The 24,869-nt window shown below is 39.9% G+C and overlaps 2 protein-coding genes across 27 annotated transcripts in view; both read left to right on the top strand.

Annotated features, from left to right (window-relative positions):
* Nucleotides 1-24,869, top strand: part of LOC121719407 (NACHT, LRR and PYD domains-containing protein 3-like) — an 851,137-nt gene that overhangs the window by 16,616 nt on the left and 809,652 nt on the right. The window lies entirely within an intron of this gene.
* Nucleotides 1-24,869, top strand: part of LOC121719377 (NACHT, LRR and PYD domains-containing protein 12-like) — a 732,803-nt gene that overhangs the window by 25,475 nt on the left and 682,459 nt on the right. For 23 of the 26 annotated variants that reach the window (XM_042104891.1, XM_042104899.1, XM_042104894.1 and 20 more), the window contains exon 10: nt 7,958-8,128. The exons of the other annotated variants lie outside the window; for them this stretch is intronic. In XM_042104891.1, coding sequence (XP_041960825.1) covers nt 7,958-8,128 — 171 coding nt within the window. The remainder of the gene's footprint in view (nt 1-7,957; nt 8,129-24,869) is intronic. 26 annotated transcript variants of the gene reach the window in all.

Below are 24,869 nucleotides of genomic sequence, written 5' to 3'. Positions count from 1 at the left end.
ATTGACTGTTAGCAAAGGTAAATGGCATCATAGAAATGTATTATAAATGTGGTAAATGAACTTAGTTGAACAGTTAAATTGAAAACTCAGGTTGAATTTCTCACGGAACTGCTTCGGAGAATGCATAAGCTGTATAAAATAGGGAGAATGTTTTTGTGTGAAGCTCTGCACCGCCAGGTACCACATACAGGCCTGGCATATGCACTACAGTGTTTTCGCTCGTTTTCACCTCTTCGTGCAGACGCAAGACTTTTTTTTACCAGTGTCGATAAAGGTGTGAAAGCGGCAAGACATGTGTAGACATAGCCTTAGGCTAAGTCCACTCTTCTCAATCTATTTTGATACAGATTTTCGGAATAATGATAATGTACTTAGGTTTTTTTATTCAGTTATCCGAACATTATTGGAGGAAATGTTGCTTTTTTCAGGCTATGTTTTCGATGGTAACCCTTTGTCAGTCAATCGTGAAAGTAATTAACTGTGTGTATAACTGTTTTGTCGTTGACCATTGGCACCGCCAGCTGTAATCCTGTACTCACTGTGCGTACATTTTTTTCATCGCTTTATCATTCATTCATTCACTATTAGGCCTACAACAATAAAAACACCTTGTTTAATGTGTTGATTGAAACATGCTTCACGCATAAACAATAGCCTATGTTTGGGGCTAAAAGAGCGGACTTCTCAGCATAAGGATACATTCGAAGATGATGATTGGTGTAAACCTTGTCAAGACATGATGAGCAATTCTGGTGCTTAAAAACGCGACGTTCCATTTGCCTTATTCACCCGGAGGCCAGAACGAGGCTACATGGTACACTTGACATTACACCTCAGTCCAGCAGATGGTGGTGGTAATGCACTCCGTTTGCAAACTGTCAAAAGAAAAAGCTCACCGACAAAGAAGGGTTTGCTGGCCTGTTCTTCTTCTTCTTCAGTAAGTTTTTTTGGCTGGTGCCTGGCCACACGGCATCTTCATGAAAATTTACCATATAACCAAGATACATTATTCCCCCTATAATGAAAGTGCAAGGTGTAGTGATAGATGTTGATTTTTACTTGATGCTGCATTTAGATTTCCTGACACATTAACGATTCATATACCAGTAGGCAAGTAGTCCTATTCTTTAATTTATGCAGTTTGTTATGCTTTTATATTAAAAAGAATGCATGACAAATATTAACCTTCCAGATGATAGAGCAGACATAACATTTTAAATGAGTAATTTTATAACATGGGTTTCCCCTAGAAATTTATCCAGCAGCAGTGCTGTTATGTGCCGGAAGCTGGAACCAAGCCACACTACAGGGATCCGGGGACAAGGCCCCTCAAAAGAAATTTAGAATATTTTAACATTTAAATGCATCAATCTGGTGCACTTAAATTCATAGTTAGATGAAAATATTTCTGTGTCCGCCTCCTTGTTGTCCCTGTCAGGGTTGCCATGGTGTGGACACCTCAAGGCAAGGCAAGATACAATATACAATTGAAGAGAGGGTAGGAATAGTGCAATATCAGTATAGACTGAGATTTAAGATTTAAATATAAATATAGTACAAGGCGTTCAGTGCAATATGGAATGTTTTTTGTGCCAAAATTAAATAAATAAATGAAATATGAAATCAATAAATGAAATATGAAATAAATAATTAAAAGTTGAAATACATAAATGAAATAAATAAATAAAAGATTAAATAAATAGTTAAATAAATATAAAAAATGTTAAATACATAAATAAATAAATGATTAAATGTAAAAACCATATATACATTGACATTGACATTTATATTCCATATGCACGGTCTTGTAATGTGCCATGAAATAAATAAATACCTCAGTCACCCATCAAGGCGGGACCTAGCCTGGTAGTGGGGGGCCTTAAGCACATGAATAGGTAATTTCGCGCAAATTCTTCTAAAAGCGCCAAATTTGGCACAGATGTAGCTCAAGTTATACTGAAATGATTTAGCTAGGGCGCCGGAGCCAGCGACCCTCAGGGCCAAGATGGCGGCCAAATCCAATATGGCCGCTACCCGAAAAGGGTTCTATAACTTTTGAACCACATAAGGTACAAATACAAACTTGATGTCTTTTTCAACTTAATTGATCATGGGAAACACATAGGAATGTTTATATTTATGACCCATTATATCTGGACCACTTAATCCTCCAATTCCAATATGGCCGCTGTCCAAAAAAGCAGTTTTGACTGTAGACTGCCAGCGTCCTCTTCTATGCAGTGGTATGCTGGGGTAGCCTGACTAGCCACACCCACATTAAAATGTAGGGTCTGGGCACTCACCATTGGCAGTGCTCAGTCCGAGGGGCGTGATAATCGGTTGTCTTTCAAATTCCCTCTGCACGCAATAGGACAGCGCTATGAGTCCCATGTGTTTTCCCACCAGCGGAGCTAGTTGGCTAGTTCAAACTTTTGCCAACTCAAGCTCAAGTCGTGTCACGCTGTTCACAAACAGCAACATCCATCGTCTTTGTTTTCAAGTATCAGGGAATTCAAGCCAAACCGTTGCAACTCTGCCATCAATCATTACTTTAAGCCCGCTTAACGTCTCTATACACAATTTGATTGGCCTGATAGAAGTTTCATTTTTCCAGCTCACAAGCCAACGGAGAGTTGCTAGACTAGCCCTGCCGCTAGGGTGCGTCTAGATTTCTAGGCTAATGCTGGGGAGGAAGCGCAAAAAAGAAGGATGCTGGGCGACTTGACAGGCTGGTAAGGAAAGCTGGCTCTGTAGTGGGAGCTGAACTGGAGTGCATCACTTCAATATCTGATAAAAGGACCCTGAACAAACTGATCAATATTTTGGACAATGAGTGTCATCCACTCCACAGCACTATTACAAAGCAGAAAAGCTTGATCAGCTGGAGACTTTGCTCACTGCCTTGCACAACAGACAGACTGAGGAAGTAATTTGTCCCCAGGGCCATTAAACTGTTCAATGCTTCACTTAACTCATTGAGTGCCAAAAACGTAACATTACGTTTTTCCTTCCCATGCGTTGAGTGCCAAAAACGTAATATTACGTTTTTAGCTTTTTTTTTTTAATTACGAAACTAGACACTTTAACACACCTTATATGTGATTTTGGGAACTGGGATTAATGGAAATAAAATATATGACGATCGAAAACGCACAATCTGGACATTTTATCATAACTCGGTTGCCGCTTTGGGTCGAATTACGGCTCCCACACACAGCTGCGTTCCGTCAACGCATTCCAGTGGGTGTTCCCGACGGTAGCTATGCAAATGACTTGAAGAAAAACCGTAATGTGATTGGTTGGTGCCGTCCGTAGATTGGCTTGATTGGCCGGTGCCGTCTGTCGGTGCAGCAACAGCTGAACTCCTCAACGCGAGCAGCGGGAGAAACGCGACGCGACGGACCCACAATTCAGTTCGGCAACGGATCACGTGAGCCCATTTAAAGTGAATGGGATGCGTCTCCAGCAACGCGATGCACGCAGCTGTGTGTGGGAGCCGTTAGTGACGCATGCACGTCAGGTCAAAACCAGGCCAGGCCAAAATTTTCGTGGGTCTATCACTAGGTGGCAGTCTCGCCAGGTCTCGCTGATCACTTCCCGGAAAGTTTACACAAGTAAGTAACAGGCAACACTTTATATTTCATGAAAGACGTTATATCTCCATTTCTAGAAAAAAACAGCGATTTTGATGAAAACTAGCCACTGTTTAGCTTGGGATTTCTCAGGAACAGAGGTGTGTAGAAATACACGGTTTACACCCACCGAGAGCTTAAAGTCTCATCTTTTAAACGAGCCATTGTATGTGTTCATAGCTACAACACAGAATATGCTGTGGCTGTACAAAAATCATCAACAATGGTCTAGATTGCTGGCACTAGGACAAAGCTCCCGAAAACAGCTTGGCATTCAATGAGTTAAGGGAAGAGGAGAGATAGACTTCTCCGCATAGTCTGTCTGCCTCTCCACCCTCTCCATGTTTGTGTACTGTCTGTCCACTAGCCACTTTTTACCACTGTCTTACTGCTTCACTGCTTGCGTGCTATATTAGATAGATAGATAGATAGATAGATAGATAGATAGATAGATAGATAGATAGATTACTTTATTAATCCCAAAAGGGAAATTATGGTGTAATTAATACTAACATATGCATAACCCCTCCCTTCATCCTACAGCCGGATTGTGGCCACACTTACCTATACCTATACTTAATACTTAATGCTTTATAATCAATACTTGTATAACGGCTGTAACCCTATTACGTCAACCCATTCTTGCACTGATATAGTTTTTCTATAGTTTTTCTATATTACCTTGCCTACTCTCTATGTCAATATTTATTTTATGCTGGTCTCTAGACTTTATTCTTGCACTGTTGGACTCATTTGCACCATCACCATGACACTCACTCTCACAGAGCACCTTACCTTACTTTGCACAGAGAATTACAGGCTCAGTCCCTGCCTCAGACATTGCAAGCGCCTCACCCCTAAGCACACTATGTGGATACTGTTTTAGACTTGATTTAGATTTAGTGTTATTTAGTATAATTTGTATTTTAGTATATTCTTTATCTTCTACTGTCCTTATTTCTTAGTTGTGTTTTTTATATTATTTACTTTTATTACTTTTTCTGCTGTTCGTGAATGTTGTGTGTGTGATGTCTGTATGCTACTGAGACCTTGAATTTCCCCTTGGGGAAATAAAGTATCTCTCTATCTCTCTATCTATCTATCTATCTATCTATCTATCTATCTAGTTACACCCCATTGTTTGCGCCAATTTATCTACAAGCACCAAATTTGGCATGGATGCAGCTGACGCCATACTGAAATGATTTAGCCAGGGCGCCCGAGCTAGATCTCTGAGACCAAGATGGCAGCCAAATCCGCCACCTGAAAATGGATTTGGCTGCATATTTTGAACCAGATGAGATACAAATGTATAGTTGATACAGGGGGAAAATAAGTATTTGAACCCATGCTAAAGTTGACTAAAAAGAGGAATATACTAGCCTGGAAAATACAGACCCTGATAATCTAGAAAGATTAAGGGTCTGGCTACGAACAATGTAATGGCCCAACTCAAGGGGCGGCACCAAGCATGCATTTAAAAATCTCACTGCACACAATTGGATAACACTAGACCAATGTTTACTCTGAATGATTCCAGACTTTGACGCAATTGAATAACACTACGAACAATGTTTCCAACGTTGCAGCGTTGTCGTCATCAATTTAGCTCGCCTCTGGCCCGCCTATATCAGATATGATTTGATTGGTTCCACGTGATGCAAGGGGGAAAAGTAACGTGCATCATTGGTCATTGCCAGAGTGTCTACAGAGACAATTCCATTGTGCTCTTGCGAGAACTCTGGATTTCCAGGGTAGGAATATATAATCATCTGTTAGAAATTGATCTTAATGCCTTAATTAAAAAAATTAGTAAAAATCCAACCTTTAAGGACACCAATTTTCTTAGTGAATGAAAAATGTATCGCAAATAAATAAATGTTCTTCCTTAAATGACAGGGGCACAAGTACAAGTTTTTGACCCCTATGTTATATTCCCATAGAGGCAGGCAGATTTTTTTTTTTTTTTTTTAAAGGCCACTTATTTCATGGATCCAGGATACTATGCATCCTGATAAAGTTCCCTTGGCCTTTGGAATTAAAATAGCCCCACATCATCACATACCCTTCATCATACCTAGAGATTGGCATGGTGTGTTTTTCAGTTAGCCTATTAGCTGGTTTGATGCTCATTGATATACTCAATCATAAATGTAAGTATTCCTAGGGGTTTCCCATGGTCAAAAAAGGTAAAATAGACATCAAGTTTGTATTTGTATCTCATCTGGCTCAAAAGCTATATATAGCCGAATCCCTTTCAGGCGGCGGCCATTTTGGATTTGGCCGCCATCTAGGTCGCTTGGACGCCCTGGCTAAATCATTTCAGTATGCCCTCAGCTACATCTGTGTCAATTTGGTTTTGTAGATGAATTTGCACGAACAATGGGGTATACGGACCCAAACTACAGCCAAAACTGCTTTTTTTGGACAGTGGCCATATTGGAATTAAAGGAATAAGGGGTCCAGATGCATTGGGTCATAAATATTAACATTCCTATGTGTTTCTCAAGATCAATTAAGCTGACAAAGATATCAAGATTGCATTTGTAACTCATGTGGTTCAAAAGTTATAGCCGGAACCCTTTTCGGGCAGCGGCCATATTGGATTTGGCCGCCATCTTGGCCCCAAGGGTCGCTGACTCCGGCGCCCTACCTAAATCATTTTAGTATGACCTAAGCTGCATCTGTGCCAAATTTGGCGCTTTTAGAAGAATTTGCGCGAAAATGTGCTTAAGGCCCCCCACTATGGTTGCTGCCTGAAAAAAAATCAAACTTTGTGAGCATGACTGGCTGATCAGAATAAAGTCATTGATAGAAGCTAAAAGCTAGTGCTACTGCTAACAGCCATAACCTAGGCATTTTCATTCAGAAAGATTGTGTTCTATGTTGCTACCTCTTGGCTGTGAGTTATCAGGACGTAAAAGCATAGCATCTAGTGCTGTCAAAAATCCTTGTCGGCTGCTGAGTTATACCCTCATTTTGAGAACTAAAAAGTCTCTGGAAAGTTGTGGACACTGCTTGGGCAATGTAGCAACCTGGCACTGACACTGACATAATAAGAGTTCACGGCATGGGCATCTCAAGCTTTATTGTTTATGTATCATATAACAAATGAGGTGAATTCAGCTCAAGTGAAGTTAACTGGGACGTCTGGGCACCCTACTATAAATAGAAGCAAGTTGTTTGCCATAGATAGAAGTTCGCTTTCTGTAGATGTCGATAACTAGCTAACGCTTGTGCTAACTGTTAGCGCTAGCTCTATGTGCACATAGCATGTCTATCAACCCTCAGACACGGCAAACAGACCCATCAAATGACAGAACGCTTTCACGCCTGATATCTTCCCAAAAGTATGAATTTAGAATGAAATCCTTGTTGTTGTATGTTTCGTGAGTTATGATACAAGTCTGAGCTATGTCCTTAGTCCAGTGTGGTTCACAGCAAGCCAGTACAGTCTGACTTAGAGCTGAATCACTTCGTGTTATTTCAGGCAGCAATCAGTGGTTAGGTCCCGCCTTGATGGGTGACTGACGTATTTATTTATTTCATGGCACATTGCATGACCGTGCATATGGAATGTAAATGTCAATGTATATATGTTTTTTACATTTAATCATTTATTTATTTATTTCACATTTTATTTATTTATTTAACTTTTTATTTATTTATTTATTTATTTATTTATTTCAACTTTTAATTATTTATTTCATATTTCATTTCTTGATTTCATATTTAATTTATTTATTTAATTTTGTCACAAAAAACATTCCATAGTGCAATGATATTGTGTATTTTGTAATTGTAAGATTGAAATATACATGAGGTAGATGAACAGAACAGTGTTGATTGACTTTGTTCAGTGTAATGGAAGCTGTCTTTGTGTCGGCTGGTTTTGGCGAGCAGTGCCCTGTATCACCTACCAGGAGGTTGAACAGGATGTGAAGGGTGTGCAGAGATTTTTGCTGCCCTTTTCCTGACCCTGGACCAGTTAAGAAATAGTAAAAAATAGTTTAGGTTATATTTCAGCAGTCCATGAAATTATGCAGAAGCGGTCACCTGCAGCTAGTTGATCTAACTGTAATATAACGACCACATACTATATATTTCTTTTTCAAGACTATCTGAGCCACCCATATCTGGGAAAGGCTATGTGATTTGCATATGTCTTAGGTCACGCTTTTTATCAAGAAATAATCATTTGCGTCTCATTATTTTTTCTTCTTCAAATTTTTGCAGTAATGTCACTCGGAAGCAGGGTCATGCAGACGAACATTAAACAAAAGGGATAATCATAATATTTGATCTTTTCTCATGTTGTTATGCAGACTTACTGACTGCAAACTCTCAGAGAAGTCCTGTGGAATTGTGGCTTCTGTTCTACAGTCACCAAACTCCCTGATAGAGCTGGACCTGAACTACAATGACCTGGGAGATTCTGGAGTTCAGCTTCTCTCTAAGGGACTGTCTAGTTCCCACTGCAAACTGCAGACATTAAGGTTGGTGTAAGGCCATGTATTTCCTGATATTTTGTATTTGTTTGTTTCCTTAATTGTTATTGTTAGTAATATGCTATGGTGACAGTGAAACAATAATATATGCAAGTTGTTCAGCTGAAGAAGTTATATGACATTACAGATAAACCTCAGCCATCATTTTCAGATACATGTAAGCCGGTACCAGTCAACAAGGGCAATATTGGCTGATGGCGAAGTTAGGCCAATATATATTGTTCAATGCACCCCTACAATTTAGCTACATCATACCTAGCACTACATCGTAGTAAAATCTATCAGGTGTGTGTGCATGTGTGCTTGTGTGCGTACGTGCCTGCCTGCGTGCATGTGTGTGTGTTTGTGGTGTTTGACCAGTGTACACATGAATGATTTCTGCACTGTTGGTGAAATGTCTCTTGATTGTGACTGTGTAAACACTATATCTTCCATCTATTCATGTTATCTTTTGTTGCTCTTATGGAGGCTTGCTGACTGTAAGCTCACAGATAAATTGGGTGAGATTGTGGCATCAGTTCTACAGTCACCAAACTCCCTGCTACAGCTGAACTTCAGTAACAATGACCCGGGGGATTCTGGAGTGCAGCTTCTCTCTAAAGGACTGTCAAGTTCCAACAGCATACTGCAGATATTAAGGTTGGAATAAGGCCATGCACTCGTTTCCTGATATTTGTTTTATTTGTTTGTTTAATTAGGCAAATATTGGCAGACACCGTTGTTAGGACAATATGCCATTCATTAGATCCCTACAATTAGATCCCTACAAGTTATCCACATTACGTCTTATTAAACCTTTTAGATTTGTGTGTTTGTGTGTGTGTGTGTTCTATGTCATTACAGAAGAATAATGTCTCCTGATTATGATGACTATTGTTACGGCCGGCTCAGAGGCCGCAACATAAAATGGAGACGGAAATCAGAGTTTATCAAAAATAGAGAATTTTATTTCAATAAATAATCATTCGGATTAATGCCACATTCACACCAGATCCATAGTGTGTACATTCCATCACAGCTGTGGCATGGTTGTGTGTGTGTGTGTGTGTGTGTGTGTGTGTGTGTGTGTGTGTGTGTGTGACGCCTAGCAGACAATGGGGTGTAAATGCTATTGGAGTTGGTGTCTCTGTCTATGTCTGTGTAAGAATAAGCAAAGTGAGACGCGTTGATGCTCTACCTGACATGGAACCTGATAAGAAATGGTAAACCAAACTCAAAATAACAAAATTGAGTGATGAGAAAAGTAGAAATTTAATTACAAATGTAAATACACTATAATATAGTCCCCGTCATTATTGTTATAAGCAACACTGTCGTCACAACCACAAATGTAGCCTACATGCGCACAGTTGGGAGATTACTCTCCACCTCTAGCACATCCTTGTCTTCCTCTTCATCCAGAACCTACCTATCCTACATGTCCATGTGGTCCTTGAGGTCATGTTTGCCAATTATCTGGAGCTCATCAGCAGTTGGCTGCTTCCAACCCAGTTGTGTGTACTTCTCTCCCTCCATCTAAAATAACGCGAGTACAAAACACAAGCCTGATAAAGGTTGTTTAGTTTTATTATAGCCCAGGCCTATCACTTCCACATAGGCCTAATCTTAATCACCACCAACCATAACTCTTTTCACTAAGGTATACTCACTGGAGTTCTCACAGATTGCTTGGAGAGGTAACTTAGTGTCAGAGTTCACTACTAGTGCAGGGCCGGAGTGGGGCCACTTTTCAGCCCGGGAGTTTCAGGCCCAAGACCGGCCCACGTTTTCCATAGTGGCAGAAATGAAATGAAACAACATACGGATGTATGCTAGGCTACCAGCTAACTTACAGCTCTTACTATCCTGTAGTTTTTATTAGTACCATGGTTCAACAATGTGTAAAGGCTATACACCGTGTGCACAATTATTAGGCAAGTGAGTATTTTTACCTTATCATAATTTTTATGCATATTTCCAACTCCAACCTATATAAACCTGACTGCTAATTGGATTTATGCATCATCAGTTGATGTGTATTTGTGTAATGAGGGAGGGTGTGGCCTAAAGTGATCAACACCCTACAATCAAGGTGTGCATAATTATTAGGCAGCTTCTTTACCTCAGACAAAATGGGCCAAAAAAGAGATTTAACAGACTCTGAAAAGCAAAAAAAATTAAAATGCCTTTCACAGGGATGCAGCACTCTTGAAGAAGCAAAGATATTGAGGCGTGATCACCGAATAATCAAACGTTTTGTTGCAAATAGTCAAAAGGGTTGCAAGAAAGATGTGGAGAAAAAAAGGCGCAGAATAACTGCTAGAGACGTGAGAATAATTAAACATGAAGTTACCAGGAACCCATTGACATCCAGTGCGGCCTTATTCCAGAAATGCAACCTACCTGGAGTGTCCAGAAGTACAAGGTGTTCAGTGCTCAGAGACATGGCCCAGGTAAGGAAGGCTGAAACACGACCACCACTTAAGACTTATAAGTTTAACGTCAAGACTGGGCCAAGAAATATCTGAAGACAGATTTTTCAACGGTTTTATAGACAGATGAGATGAGAGTGATTCTTGACGGACAAGACGGATGGACCCGTGGCTGGATCACTAATGGGTACAGAGCTCCACTTAGTCAGACGCCAGCAACGTGGAGGTGGGGTACTGGTATGGGCTGCTATTGTTAAGGATGAGCTAGTTGGACCTTTTCGGGTTAAAGATGGACTTAAAATCAACTCCCAAAGCTACTGCCAGTTTTTAGAAGATACTTTCTTCAAGCAGTGGTACAGAAAAATCTACATCCTTCAAGAAGGCCATGATTTTTATGCAGGACAATGCTCCATCACATGCATCCAAGTACTCCACTGCATGGCTAGCCAGCAAAGGCTTTAAAGATGACAGAATAATGACATGGCCCCCTTCTTCACCTGACTTAAACCCATTGAGAACTTGTGGACCCTTCTTAAATGTGAGATTTACAGTGAGGGAAGACAATACACCCCTTTGAACAGCATTTGGGAGGCTGTGGTTGTTGCTGGACAAAATGTTCATCATCAACAGATCAAGAAATTAACAGACTCCATGGATGGAAGGCTCATGACAGTTATTGAAAAGAAGGGTGGCTATATTGGTCACTGAATATTTCATGAAGTGTTTATTTGTACATTTTGAGTTGTTTATTTTTTATTCTTACTCTAGGAAATGAAAATAAACAAGTGGAGTGGGAAAATTTTAGTTTTTTATTTAGTTGCATAATAATTCTGCACACCAATAGTTGCCTAATAATTCTGCACACATAGATTTTCTCCTGAGAAAGCCAAAACTCACTTTCCCTTTCTTAAATATTCAGGTTTGAGGTTTATTAACATTTTTGATTGACTGAGATCATTGTATTTGTTCAAAAATACAATTAATCCTCAGATTTACAACTTGCCTAATAATTTTGCACACAGTGTATATTCACTTCAATTGAGAGTTAACAAAAAATATTCCACTATAGGCCTACCACAAGTTAAGAAAGAAAGAAAGAAAGAAAGCCTTTGAAATGTAGTCTATCGCTTCCACAAAGAGGCATATTGAACTTAATGTTTAGGCTACATGTTTTTTTGCATGGATAGGCTATAGCCTATTGTTGTTTGGTGATTTAGCCTACTCCTTTACTACACCCTCTTCTGAACAAACAAGGTTCATCATGTAGAATAATTGCTCTTTCTTACAATAAATAACTTTAATTTATCCTCTCTACTTGTCCCTCATGGCCTCTTCACTAATTTCGGGCTCATCATTTTCAGTGGTCGACTGGTTGATCTGCTGCTCGGCTACAATTTGTACCGCATAGGCCTACACAGATCAAGCTTCAGTTTTGTTATCAATATTTGCATACTGCAAAGTCTATGGAATGGATACAAAAGGCTAATATTTTAAGTAGCCTAATTGAACATGTTGCTTGCGAATAGCTTGACAACGCTACAAACGTCTAATATTAGCCCAATAATTACACTGCTAATAATCATTGCCTATAGGCAATCTCTCTTTACCAGTTGCCACTTTTGTCTGTAATCTGGAAGCTTGGCACATTTAGCAGCATTCTACCTGGCCGTTTCAGTCCCTCCTGGTTTCTTTCTACCATCCATCCTTCCTGACGCTTATGGCTACTGTATAGGCCGGCCCGGCTATCCGTATCTGAGAAAACCTTTTGGAAAAGACGGGCCCAACTCTTTTGGGGAGGGGAGAGCTCGCTCACATGGAGCCCATGCAGAGGCAACGGTGTCATGCACAGAATGCGGAACGTGTAGGCCATAGCCTACTTTAAGAGAAGATATACTAACGTGAAAAATGTTTTTTTCCTCGACCAGCCCAAAAGTGAAGCGGCCCACCGGGAATTATCCCGCTTACCCACCCGGTCCTGACATAAGTGTCATTCCTTTGGCTAAACCATACATAGCATAGCATGCTAGGCTACCAGCTAACTTACAAGCAAACATTGATTCATTAGGAAGGAGATGACATAGCCTAATCTAGACAGTGTTTGCACATAACCCACCCAATATTTACGTCAGTCATTTGCTTATGTATTATAACTGTGGTTGTACCAACCTATGTAATTATATTATATTTTATTATACATTAGGCTACTGTTTCTATCCATTTTCTCCTATCCTTTCCTCTTTCTTATAGGGAGGGAAAGTGAAAACCAGCGCCCCAAGTGGTTGCGTTCCTATCGAAGAGCAGCTCCAATGTTAAGTCCCATAGACCTATTTTAAAAAAATATATTGTGAAGCCAAATCAGCGATGTTATCCACCAAAAAAATGTTTCAGTGTCTATACAGTAATAATATTCTAACTGTGAAAATGTCAGACCCTATTTTGCCTTATTTAAGAAAATCGAAATTGCTCCTTTTGTTTCATAAACGAACTACAAAAGAAGTCACGTGACTTTACCCTTCAACGTTACTCACGGTAGCATGGTTTGTTTATTAGCCTGGTTAGCATTGACACTTTCAGCTAGCTCTTCATGTGAGTAGAAGCACAACACCAGTTATCCTGACATAAAGGTTATCACCACGCGGTTTACATCACGTTCCGTTATTACAAAAATATGTTAAGCCAGTTAAGCAAATTGCGTATTGATCAGTTAGAGATTAAGCGCCCAAACATGTGACGTCACATGCAGCTGTAGTTCCTTATCACCGTGTTACGACAAAAACTCAAAACAATTCAACTGATCCTAAAAATAAGGTATGACCACTTGAAGCAATAGAGGTGACCCCAGTGCCTAACATATGGAAGGCATTAAATTAAGATCCCAATGTGCACCGAGATATATTTTTTCTAAAAATAAAATCCCATCCACTCTGTTAAACTCCAGGAACGCAACCACTAGATGGCGATGAGATTACTTTCCCTCCCTATTAACGTTTTTCATGTGACATATTCTAGGTTCTATAGCTTTGTTTACATCCAGCTGGTAGGCAAGGGACAAGTTGAACCCATTGAACATCGTTGTCTGCAGCTGCCTCTCAGTAGGCTACATCTCTATTTCAGCAATGTCAAGATTTCAGGCATCAATAAAGGTGATGATGAAACGTTATCCCATTGTTCAATATTTGATAGCCTGTCACAGGAACGCTGTTTCGCTAAAATCGCCCTGATTTGGTGCATTGATCTGTATCGATAACGTTATGGGAGAACCTGCATGTAGCCTAATGGTAGCCTAACTTTTTTTCTCTGTTCAAAACTCGGTTTACACAAAGACGATAGACTTTCTTAGAAGCTGTGAAATTTGACCAGAAAGGAACATGTCTTCCGTCTGAAAGTTGACACAAAATCAAACAATATTTGATAATTTAACTTCAACTGAACAGCGACAGGTTTTGGTAAGCAGTAGACTCAGCAGACGTTAAAACGGTAGCCTACTGATATAGCCAGCGTCAGTCAGCATCATGTAACATTAATGGCGTTAAAGTCCTGAATCCTGTAACATATTATAACATAGGCCTATAACAGTGATGGCTTATTCGAAGACGATCTGCATGGATATATAACCACCCAGAAAAACTCAGAATGTGAGTGATAAAGTTCATTAATTGTATGAAACGTTTTATTAGTTATCCGTTGCAGCATCGCCTATATTAGGCTGTTATGCTAGCTCAGCCTTTAAATATGTTGTTATTTTGGTCATGTGGACTTGATTAAACGGGTAAAGATAATTCATAAACTGCTTATTTCTTACATGACTGAAGCAGTAGCCTAGGTTCAACAGTGTGTTAAGTTGTTGTGTGTGATCGCTAAACAATTAGGATCAAATCAGTTTATTTTGACATAGGGGGGTTAGTCTAAGTGACCTGTAACGTTAGCCTAGGCTATAGCACATAAGCCATTCTGTTTTCATGTATTAGAATTTGTTGTGATTATATAATCAAATGACACTCATGATGACTTGAAATAGAAGGACAGAAGATAGGTGATTGATGTCCACAAGCACGAATTTCACAAGACAAATTAGAACAAACTGTTCAGGTAAAAATAATCTTGCCATGTTTAAAATGCTGCACTTTTCCCCTTCATAGCCTATCTCTGGCAATTCATTTTTGGATGACTTTAGATAGTTGTATTTTAGCTTACGTCTTCGTAGACAGTAGGCTACACCATTAGGCCATCTTGAGAATAAAAGACTTCACAGCTGCTAACGATCATCCTCCACAACCACGAGGATAGGTAGGCTAAACGGTCGTTCGTCGCCTTTTTGCTTCTTATTGTAAAACCAACTGTTTGGGCCTACACAAGTGGTCGACATCCCAGTCAATATTTGATATTAAAATTTCAATTTTGAAGCTATTTGTAACTATGTGTAGCCTATGCAACCCGCCTGTTGTAGGCTTGCCTACCACTCTCTGCAGTGCCTTGCCTACCATTCTTGCCTACCACTCTAGTTGTAAACAAACGGTCACATGACATTATGACGTAGGTGCAAAACCTTAATACTTACAACCGGACCCGCGTCACACAGAGCAGGTTGTTTGCGCCATGCCCCTTTTGAGGGGAAAACATTCCCTCAGAACAAGCCAGAGTGAACCGGTAGACATGTACCAACCACACAGCTAAGAACCCCTCCCTGAGTTTCTTTTGCCTACCATGTCCTCAAAAAAAATCCTGACAGAAGAAAATGATGGCTACAAGCCATAAGAAGAGAAGACCGTATGATACTTCTGGTCACTGAGTGGGGTTGTTGCACCACTTCGTACTCGGGAGACTGAAGGGACATGTTTTTATATTAATTGAATTAAGCTTTTGTAGGTATCTTTCACGGTCAACGACCGGCAAAGTGGTTATGTATTGAGTGGTCATATTGATTTGTGGTATTTTTTGTTATTATTTACTCCTGCGATTTCTGTACGAATTACGTTTATTGACCCTAATTTGCGTTGGAGTTAATGAGAGGGGTTGTTTGTTTTCCCCCCGAAAGGGGCGGGAACGTTTGCACGAGTCAAGTTCCCGGATGTGCCGGTCTAACGTATATCTGGCACGAGATACAGTCAGTTCGTCATGCTTACGTCACTGTTGGGATATATACTGCAGCGCGCAGCCGTTGAAGTTATTTCTGAAATATCTCAACAAGTGAACCACAACGAGTACTGTATCTCTGCTGTGCCTCGTTTTGCTGTTGAGACTTTAAGAAAATTCCTGAATCTTCTCGCCAGGTAGGCATCTGAACTCGTATTCCTTTCCTTTCAGTACTTTTTAAGTTCTTGGGTTAACCATATACTAGAATGAGTTATTTAGGAAAACTGGAGAAAGGACGTTGGCGCTGATACAGTTGACAGCTCAACTTTTCTGGTAGCAGCTAACGTTAACGTTAACGATATTGTTATTAAGCTAGCCGACAGTCTAGCTAACCACAACGGTGTTGTTAACTTTAGACTGGTGAGAAATGTCTTCAATAAGTTAACGTTACCTTTGTAATGAATGTATGTCCACTCGTAAATAAGTTTAAGAGTATTTTTTTTATCATTTGCTTGACGTTTTTGTTTTTAATGGCAGTGTACGGTTCACCTCTGCATGGTGTCCAAAGTTAGCAGCTAGTGATTCACATTCTAGTAGAAGCTAGGCATAGAAGCTAGTTCAACAAGAGTAAATCACACAGAGTAACTGTAGGATCTGATGTCTGATGTGCCTCGTTATTTAATCTTCTCGCCAGGCTTTGAGTAGTTAGCTAGAGGGCGGCTGCTAGATCCGCTGATTTTAAGAGGCCGTTTACACGACACCGCCGGGTGGATTTTCTCTTACCGCTTTCACACCTTTAAAGATGAACTGAACTGGAATTTGAAGTAAAGGTGATATAACAGATGTATTTTATTTTTTCTCATTGGTACAATGATTAAAATGGCTGAATTTATTAAAAGGGATACAATTGTACGTTGAAAGTGTTGTTGTTGTTACATGGGCGCCGCCATGTTGGATTTCAACAATCGGCTACGTCACTGGCATGGTAAGCTACTCCGCACTAGCACTAGCAGCCATAGCAGATAATGAGTCTGAGGCTAGCTGACATGGCTGAGGAAACTAACATTAGGCCTAGCTGAGTTACATATTGGCCATAAGCTGTTTATCGTAGGCTAGCCTACATCACAAAATCTCATACAAAATGAAACCAAACTAGTGAAACAAAGGCGAACACTTTAACAGGGGAAATTAATTGGGCATTAATCATACTGAACGCTATTTTGTCAATGAGCAGAAACACACATGGCATTCAAAAAGATGTGCACTATGGAAACTGGTCTGTAACTTTGGACGAATAAATGCCATTGACTCGACATATCCTGACTTAAAAAAACCTTTTCTTGCTTACTTTATCACAAACTCGGTGGGGCAGCTTGTAGTCTTTTTCAATTCGTAGAAGGGCGAGCCCACTGTCTATGTGCCATGGAGCCTAAGTTTCAACTTCGGCTTCGTTCACCCAATACAGTCACTGGTCGCAATTACAAAGTCCGGGAAGGTTCGTTCAATCTTTTAAAGTTTTAAGTGCAGTAGCCTATCTGTCCCCTTTGGAATAATATCTCGAAGTAGCCTCAGATGAGGTCCACTACGATCCAACCTAGGAAAGGGCTAGCAGCTAAACACCTTGGAAACACTCTTATGTCAAACTCCACAAGCTAGCACTCCGACCATAGAGAGTATAAACCATGACCATGACGATATCACAGATCGATAATAATGCGTCTACTAGCTGGTAACTAAACCACAGCGGGTCTTTAAACAGAATCCAATGTCCCTTTCTACTCACCCTGAAGCCAGTTGTTCACCGTCTCAGGGCAGATTGTTGATGCTGCTATCCAAGAGACTCGTGCAATATCAACATCCACAAGGTAAAAATCTGCAAACTTTCCACTAACGTTAGCCTAAAATAAACGGCTAACTCGTGTATCCTCCGTGTATCTGGGGTCAACTTGGGGTGACGAAGTTTTTAACAGTTTCAAGGGAGGGAGAGAGAGCCCGTGTGAGTTGCTGTTACGAGTGCCAGTAGTCCAGACTGCGTTAGCCTACATTGCCGTGACAATGCGTGTATAGCTTATTTGTATGCACCGTAGCTTCGCATAGGCCTAATGTAGTGGTGGTGAGTGAGTATGCAGTTGTGTGGAGGATGTACAGTAGGCAATGTGTGTGTGTGAGGGATGGAGGGAGACAGAGAGACAGCGTGCGTGTTGCTGTCTCAAGCGCCCCTCGTCCAGTTTTCTACATGACCTGTAGGCTAGGCCTACAGTAGCCTATGTTGTGCCGCACAAAATGTGTCTATGTTGTACATTGCACAAAATGTATACGCCCCAAAATAAACACATACATAAATAAACATATTTTCCTCCGTCACTTTGGCTTCCTCAAACATTTTCCCTACGTTTCGCCACTGCTTTGAAACAGATAGATTCCAGTGTCCATGCTCCGGCAGCGCCCACACAGTCATTTTCACCCAAATGATCCTACTGAAGGTTGAGCTGGAGCCTGAAACCGATCGTCCCCCATCTAGTGGTAGTCAAGACACTACAGGCTTGTCCCTCACAGGCTCAAATGTGTAACCCATGCCATTAAAATGACTAATTTTTGTGTATACATAATATGCTGCAGCTGTTGCCTATAGAACTTCTCAGGTCCTACCATGCCAGTGACGTCATTGAAACGGGCAGCGTTCTAATACTAACAAACGCAATTTTGGTGTTGCTTAAAAAAGGCTACGTATTGATTTTTTTAATTACATTTTTTAGTGTCATTTATTTTTAATTGTCATAATCAACACATTATCAATGTTGATTATTTCAGTTCAGTTCATCTTTAAGGACTCCGGCAAGAAAAAAACCTTGCGTGTACACACAGAGGTGTAACCATAGACATAATATACATAGACGCCGCATCGACCGCTACTCCTTACTAGCGCTGACGAGATTTGGAGCCGCCATCTTGGACCGGTCATCCACTCCACTCAGTGTAATCTGTTTGGCCGGTGAGATGAGCTGTCAGCGCACTTAATTAATCATATCTCACTGAATACCGAACAGATTCTCACGCGGTTTTTTTTGCTGCAAAGGTCATACATGTAGCTATGATACAGGACACATGATTTAGCGTATTTTAATATTCATAGTGGGTTTAACAGTAATAGAATATTCTGATATATGATATAAAGTGACCTGACGTCCGATATCAAAACTGGGAACATAATCCATGTTTGACAGCATAGACAAAACTAGTTTGATACAAGTTTAATGAGTTAAATATAGTTCACAGTTGACAGAAAAGTTCCATCAACAGCATTATTCACAGTCCACAGAAAGGTTCCATAAACATTTAAGTGAGATCAGTGCCATTCAGACATCTGAGGGGTATTCCAAGTAGGCCTATGTGGTTTAGTGACAAACTTGGGTAAATTTACTCAGAATAAGTTGTAAACCTCCCAGTAGAAAAGCTGTATGATACATGGTTGTGTGTATTTTAATATTCATAGTGGGCTTAACAGTAATAGAATATTCTGATATATGATATATTATAAAGTGATGACATCCAATATAAAAACTGAGAACATAACTAATCCACGTTTGACAGCATAGACAAAAACTGGTTTGATACAAGTTTTAATGAGTTAAATTTACAGAAATCCATTAACATTTTCAGTTCAGTGCCATCAAAAATAAAGTGATGAACAGACATTGGTGTGGCATAAAGGAAATGGAGTAACTGGGTTCAATATCAACAGCATTTGTTAGACAAGTTCCATAAATATTGTAAAGTGGAAGTTTGTAGGTTTGTTTCTGATCCTTAAAAAACAGACATTGGCTTGGCATAGTAAGTGTAACAGTTCATCAATTCAAGACAAAAAGGTGACTTGTCACTTGTACAGTGTCAATGGGTTCATCAACAGCATCTGTTATTTACAGTTCACAGAAAGGTTCCAGCCCAAATGAAGAGATTAAATAAAAAGGAATCAAGAAACATTTTAGAAACTGCTAAGATCAACCCGTTCATTGCAATCAGTAAAGAATCAGGGAGTGTCTTCACAGGCTCAGTAAGACAGAGTTACCGTCATGCAGTTGGTTCTATGATTTCGACAACTGGTGCATGTCATTTTGTATGTTCCCACCTTGCTAAAATTGCTGGGGTACACTTTGGCTGAGAACAAAAGTGCTTCAGACAGCAGGTGGGCAAATAAGATGGCATAGTAAACTGGGTAAACTCCATAAAAGAGGACTGTCAACCAGACGATGGGAAAATGGGACACAGAGTGGCGAATGCAGGTGATGAAGGTGGAGCTCATAAATCAAACATTCAGTCACAGTGTAGCAGATGCCCTGCAGTACTGCAATGAAGAGCACCTTCCTCAGTTCCAGGGGTGTGAGGAGACCGTTCAGTTCATTCACAGTCTTCTTGAACAAGGCAGTTGTTCTGGAGAGATACAAAATAATAAATAAATGAATGAAAAGGAATTTGAGAGGCATCTTATTCTTGTTAGGGTAAATGACATGTGAATAATACAGTGTTGGGCAAGCTACTTCGAAATTTTAGTGAGCTAAACTATCAGTTACTCTGCCATGAATAAAACACTACACAAAACTACCACCCAGTCAAATGTATTAGTAGCACAAACACAGCAGTAGGCTAGTTCACTACATAGGAAGCTACTTTAAATTGTGCTAATTTCACATGACAAGAAAAGTGTAGCTTGTCTGGCTAAGCTACTTGATAAATAAAGAAGTTGAGCTATTGAAAAGTTACTTTATTCAGGAAATAGTGAGGCTACCACCAACACACTTACGCTACAAGTAGCAGCTAGCGATTGCCCAATAGGCTAGTCTGTGCCACTTGTGTAAAATTCGCCGGCCAAATCTAGTATGATTTATTTCTACAATAGCCTTCTTGTGTCAGTTGTAATCTAAGTCAGTGTTATAGAATATGACTTATCAAGTCTCAGTTCATAGCCGGGTGAACACCGAGTAAACATAGCCTAGCTAGATGGCTACGATTTTCATACAGTAATATCACAGATTGCTCCTTCTCAGCTCTCTGGTAATATTCTATTCACAAAATACAACCAATAGTACGGTTATGTTAAATCTTACTTGTGAAAAGTAAATCCCCCGAGTATGGTCCGCCGATTTGAGAAGGAACATGCTGCACAGTGCTGTCATCTTGTGTCTTCTGCTGCAACGCAACGAGGAGTATGACCGGTCCAAGATGGCGGCCGCATTTCTTGTTTCCAGCAGCCAATGCGGCGTCTATGTATATTATGTCTATGGGTGTAACCGGCTAAATGTGCTGTAGTGCATATGCCAGACCAGTCGATGGCGCCGCTGTGCAAAGCTTCATGATAATTTTGCGTGAATTGCGTAGAAGAAAACATTGTTGAAACAGTTTGTTAAGCCAGAGAATGTCTAATAAGTGCTCTGGTTAAGCAGTCGCATGAAATAAGGAGACTACAGACAATTTGGTTTTCAATTCAACTGTTAAACTAATAAAGTTCATTTTCAAGGTATGTGACTGCTATGTGAAATTTCAAATGCTTAGCCTACGCATTGCATTAGGTCTGAGCACCACTGGAGAAAACACTAACATGCAGTAAGCTAATGTTTAACTAAGTTAAGCTAACGTGTGCTTCTAACTTAGCCACTAAAGGCTGATAGGCTACATTGTGCACATAAATCATGACAGGGGAAAGAAAAACATTTTAATATGATAAATAAATGTTTTGGTTTGTTTTGACAAGCAACATGTCAGGTCGAGTGCCGTGGCTGAGTTGAGAGGTGGGGCTATGTCGTCATAAAGTTGCCGGCTTCGCACCTACAGGGCGTCTACATGGCAAAAGTTAGCCGGCGGTTTCAAAAGTTCCCACTTCGGAAGCCGGTTTCAAAAGCTGTCGGTTTCAGTCTCCTAAACTGCCGGCGTCGTGTACATTCAAGGCGTAACCGTTAAGTCTGGTGCCCAACGACCCTCCTGTTTTGCTCGAGTCTGTGGGGATCCAACGGCTGCTTTCGCCAACGGCTTGTGTGTCTGCAGCTCGAGCCCCGACTCTATTTGAACGATTTGGTGTTAACATTCCACTGTAACGGTAATTGCTTTGTTACCTTCGTCAAGCCCACGTCCAACTCCACTGTACACTTTGTGAGTATTTGCAAACGTTTGCCAAAAACCTATTTGCAAATGTTCGCCTGCGAATTTCAACCAACGCACCTCTCGGTTCTCAATACAGACAGTGTATAATGTTAGCGGCTACAGAGAGGGAGGGGTTTGCAATCCAATTTAATTAATCCTAACCAAATAAAATGGACGATATATTCCGTTTCAATGTGTAAGAATTAAGAAAAATATAAAATGTATTAAGAAAAGAGAGAGAGATAGGGTATAATATTAAAATACCATTTCATTGAACAAGTCTTCCCTAAATCCTAAAATGTATAGGCCTTCATGAGCTCATATCACAGCACCTGAGCAACTAACCTCTTTGAGTTAGATAAAGAAAATAGATTAATAAGAATAAATAAAACAATCAATACATATGCTAATTACAACGAATAAAGAAATCATTATGAAACAAAATAGATAGCTTCAGCGACAACATCAATACTAAATCAGTGTGAGTGAATTATTTGACCAGCTGAACAGCCGCCGACCCGAGTATGGCGACAGTAGCCATCTGATCTGATGTTGTGTTCTTGATTTTTATTTATTTATCAGGGCACTGTGTAAACACTATATCTTCCCATTTATTCATGTTATCTTTTGTTGTGTTCTTATGCAGGCTTGCTGATTGTAAACTCACAGATAAATCTTGTGAGATGGTGGCTTCAGTTCTACAGTCACTAAACTCCCTACAGGAGCTAGACTTGAGTGACAATGACCTGGGGGATTCTGGAGCTCAGCTGCTCTCTAAGGGACTGTCCAGTTCCTACTGCAAAATACACACATTAAGGTGGGTGAAGACATATCTTTGTCTTAAAATTCCTCATTAGTTAGAAGAACCATGACGATATAAAAATAAACATCAACTGGTCAACCAAATGAAAAAGCAGCAATTAATATCCCACCTTGTTTATATCATTGTGCAGGTGTCATTCTACTTTTGAGCTTATTTGTGAGTCTTAAAATGTCTGTGAACTGATCAAATCTGTGTCATATTAGTTTATAATGAAGCAATATCGCACAAGTGAGAGTGGGGTTGGTAGCACATATCACCATGGCTTTTATTGGGCCTTGTGCTGCAGGTAATCACAGCCATGGAAATATCTGCTACCAATGCCACTCTGACTTGTACCATATTGCTTTCATACATCAACAGTTCTACTACCAACTAATCATGTTGGAAGACACCAAATTGCTTCTTATGTCCTTTATTTAGATTTTTTTCCACCATTCATCCTCCACCCTAAAGTAGTTCCAAATCTTCCAATTTGCAGAGCCTACTCGCTTGTCTATATGTCATTTGCTAAATTGAACATTCACCCTACTCCATTTACTCCATTTTCTCACTCAATAGCTGTCACATGTGATGTTATGAAATCGCTGCTCTCTCGCTTTGAATGAATGTAATGTTCACATTGGACAACTCAGAGCAAAAAGCGTGTTTGAGTGGGGATGTCCTGAGATATCGCCACTCAAGGAATGTCTCTTGTCCAATCAATTAATAAATAGTTTAACCAGACATATCTGTTGTGAAATAAACAAATAACTTCAGATTTAAACAGTCACCAGTTGTATGCAGGTAAGAATGAAAAGGACCATCTCTCTCTTTTTCTCTCCCTCCCTCTCTCTCTCTCTCTCTCTCTCTCTCTTTCTCTCTCTTTCTCTCTCTCTCTCTCTCTCTCTCTCTCTCTCTCTCTCTCTTCTCAGGCTCTCTGATTGTCTCATCTCAGAGAAGGGTTGTGGTGTTCTGGCTGCAGCTCTGACTTCAAACCATCTAAAAGCGCTGGACTTGAGGCACAACACTCTTGGAGAATCAGGACTGAAGCTGTTATCTGCTAGACTGAAGGATCCCTTCTGTAAACTGGCGATACTTGAGTATGTTTGGACCGTGTGTAGTGGTCTATTTTCAAATATGTATTGTAATAGCTGCGTTACACTGACGTGTATTTGTTATCTCTTTGATGCAGCATCCAATAATGCAAATATTTAGAGGTGTGTTCAAATTCACAATCGTAGCTGAATGTGTAGGAATTTTTACAAACAGTTTTCTGTTTTGTCTTGAGTTCTCCGTGAACTTTTCTGAACACTCAGGGTGGGTTTCACCAACGAGGATTAAATTAATCTTTGGTGTAGACCTAATCAAGGATTTGTAGATCCAGGTTTAAATTTAATTTGTTGCACCACTTAATTTTAAGCATGGTTTAACAAATCCACGATTAAAACCTTAACCTGTGATTAAAACCTCGACTGGTGGGTTGTACCAACAAGGATTACGTTTTAACCTGGATTAAATCAAGGTTTGTCCATTAAACCTAGTTTAAAGATAATCAGGTTGCTGCCATGTTAATTGTGTACTTGTAGTTTAAATGTAATCTTATTACAAATTCCTTGTTGAATCTGTACCTCCTTGAAATATTCCTCATCATAAAACTCCGTAGGGTTGAGACGGTCTCTTAGTTTCCTTTGTGGACTCGATTTTCGTCAATCCATCAAATATATGCAGCCATTTCAGACATTTAAAGCAAGTTTAAAATGAATCCCTAACTGAAATTTAAATCTGAGTTTAAAGCAGTTTAGCAACAGGATTAAAATGAAACCAGGTTTATGTTAACATTTAAACCAAAATTAAAAGGATGGTTTAAACGTAAACCTAATTACCTTTAAACTAGGTTTAAAGTTTGGTGCAACCCGATTAATGGATAAAACTTAGTCCTTGTTGGCGCAACTCACCCACAGTGGAGCTGGACGAAGAGTAAATGTTATGGACCCTTAACACCATTTTTTCTTGTTTTACTCACAAACATTCATCACTATTTGACAAATTTAAAATTTGAACGCCTCTCAGATTTCATGCTGCGAGATTAACAGAAAAAACAGGGAGCTGTTTATCTCCATGTTACAAGAAATACTAAAAAAAAATACTTTTTTTCTTGTTGTCTGTCAGAGAGGCCATTAATTCTGTATATTGGGACCCCTATGAAGTAGATCAAGTTAAATGTCTATAAGGCCTATTATCACTGTGAGTAACCAGTAATGCAACAAACAATCATTAATTTAGGGTTCTCAACATGTGGTCTGTGACCCAC

Source organism: Alosa sapidissima, chromosome 9, assembly GCF_018492685.1.
Source record: "Alosa sapidissima isolate fAloSap1 chromosome 9, fAloSap1.pri, whole genome shotgun sequence".
Classification (NCBI taxonomy): Eukaryota; Metazoa; Chordata; class Actinopteri; order Clupeiformes; family Clupeidae; genus Alosa; species Alosa sapidissima.
Note: the sequence above shows the minus strand (reverse complement) of the source record. Positions and strands in the feature narration are given on the sequence as shown.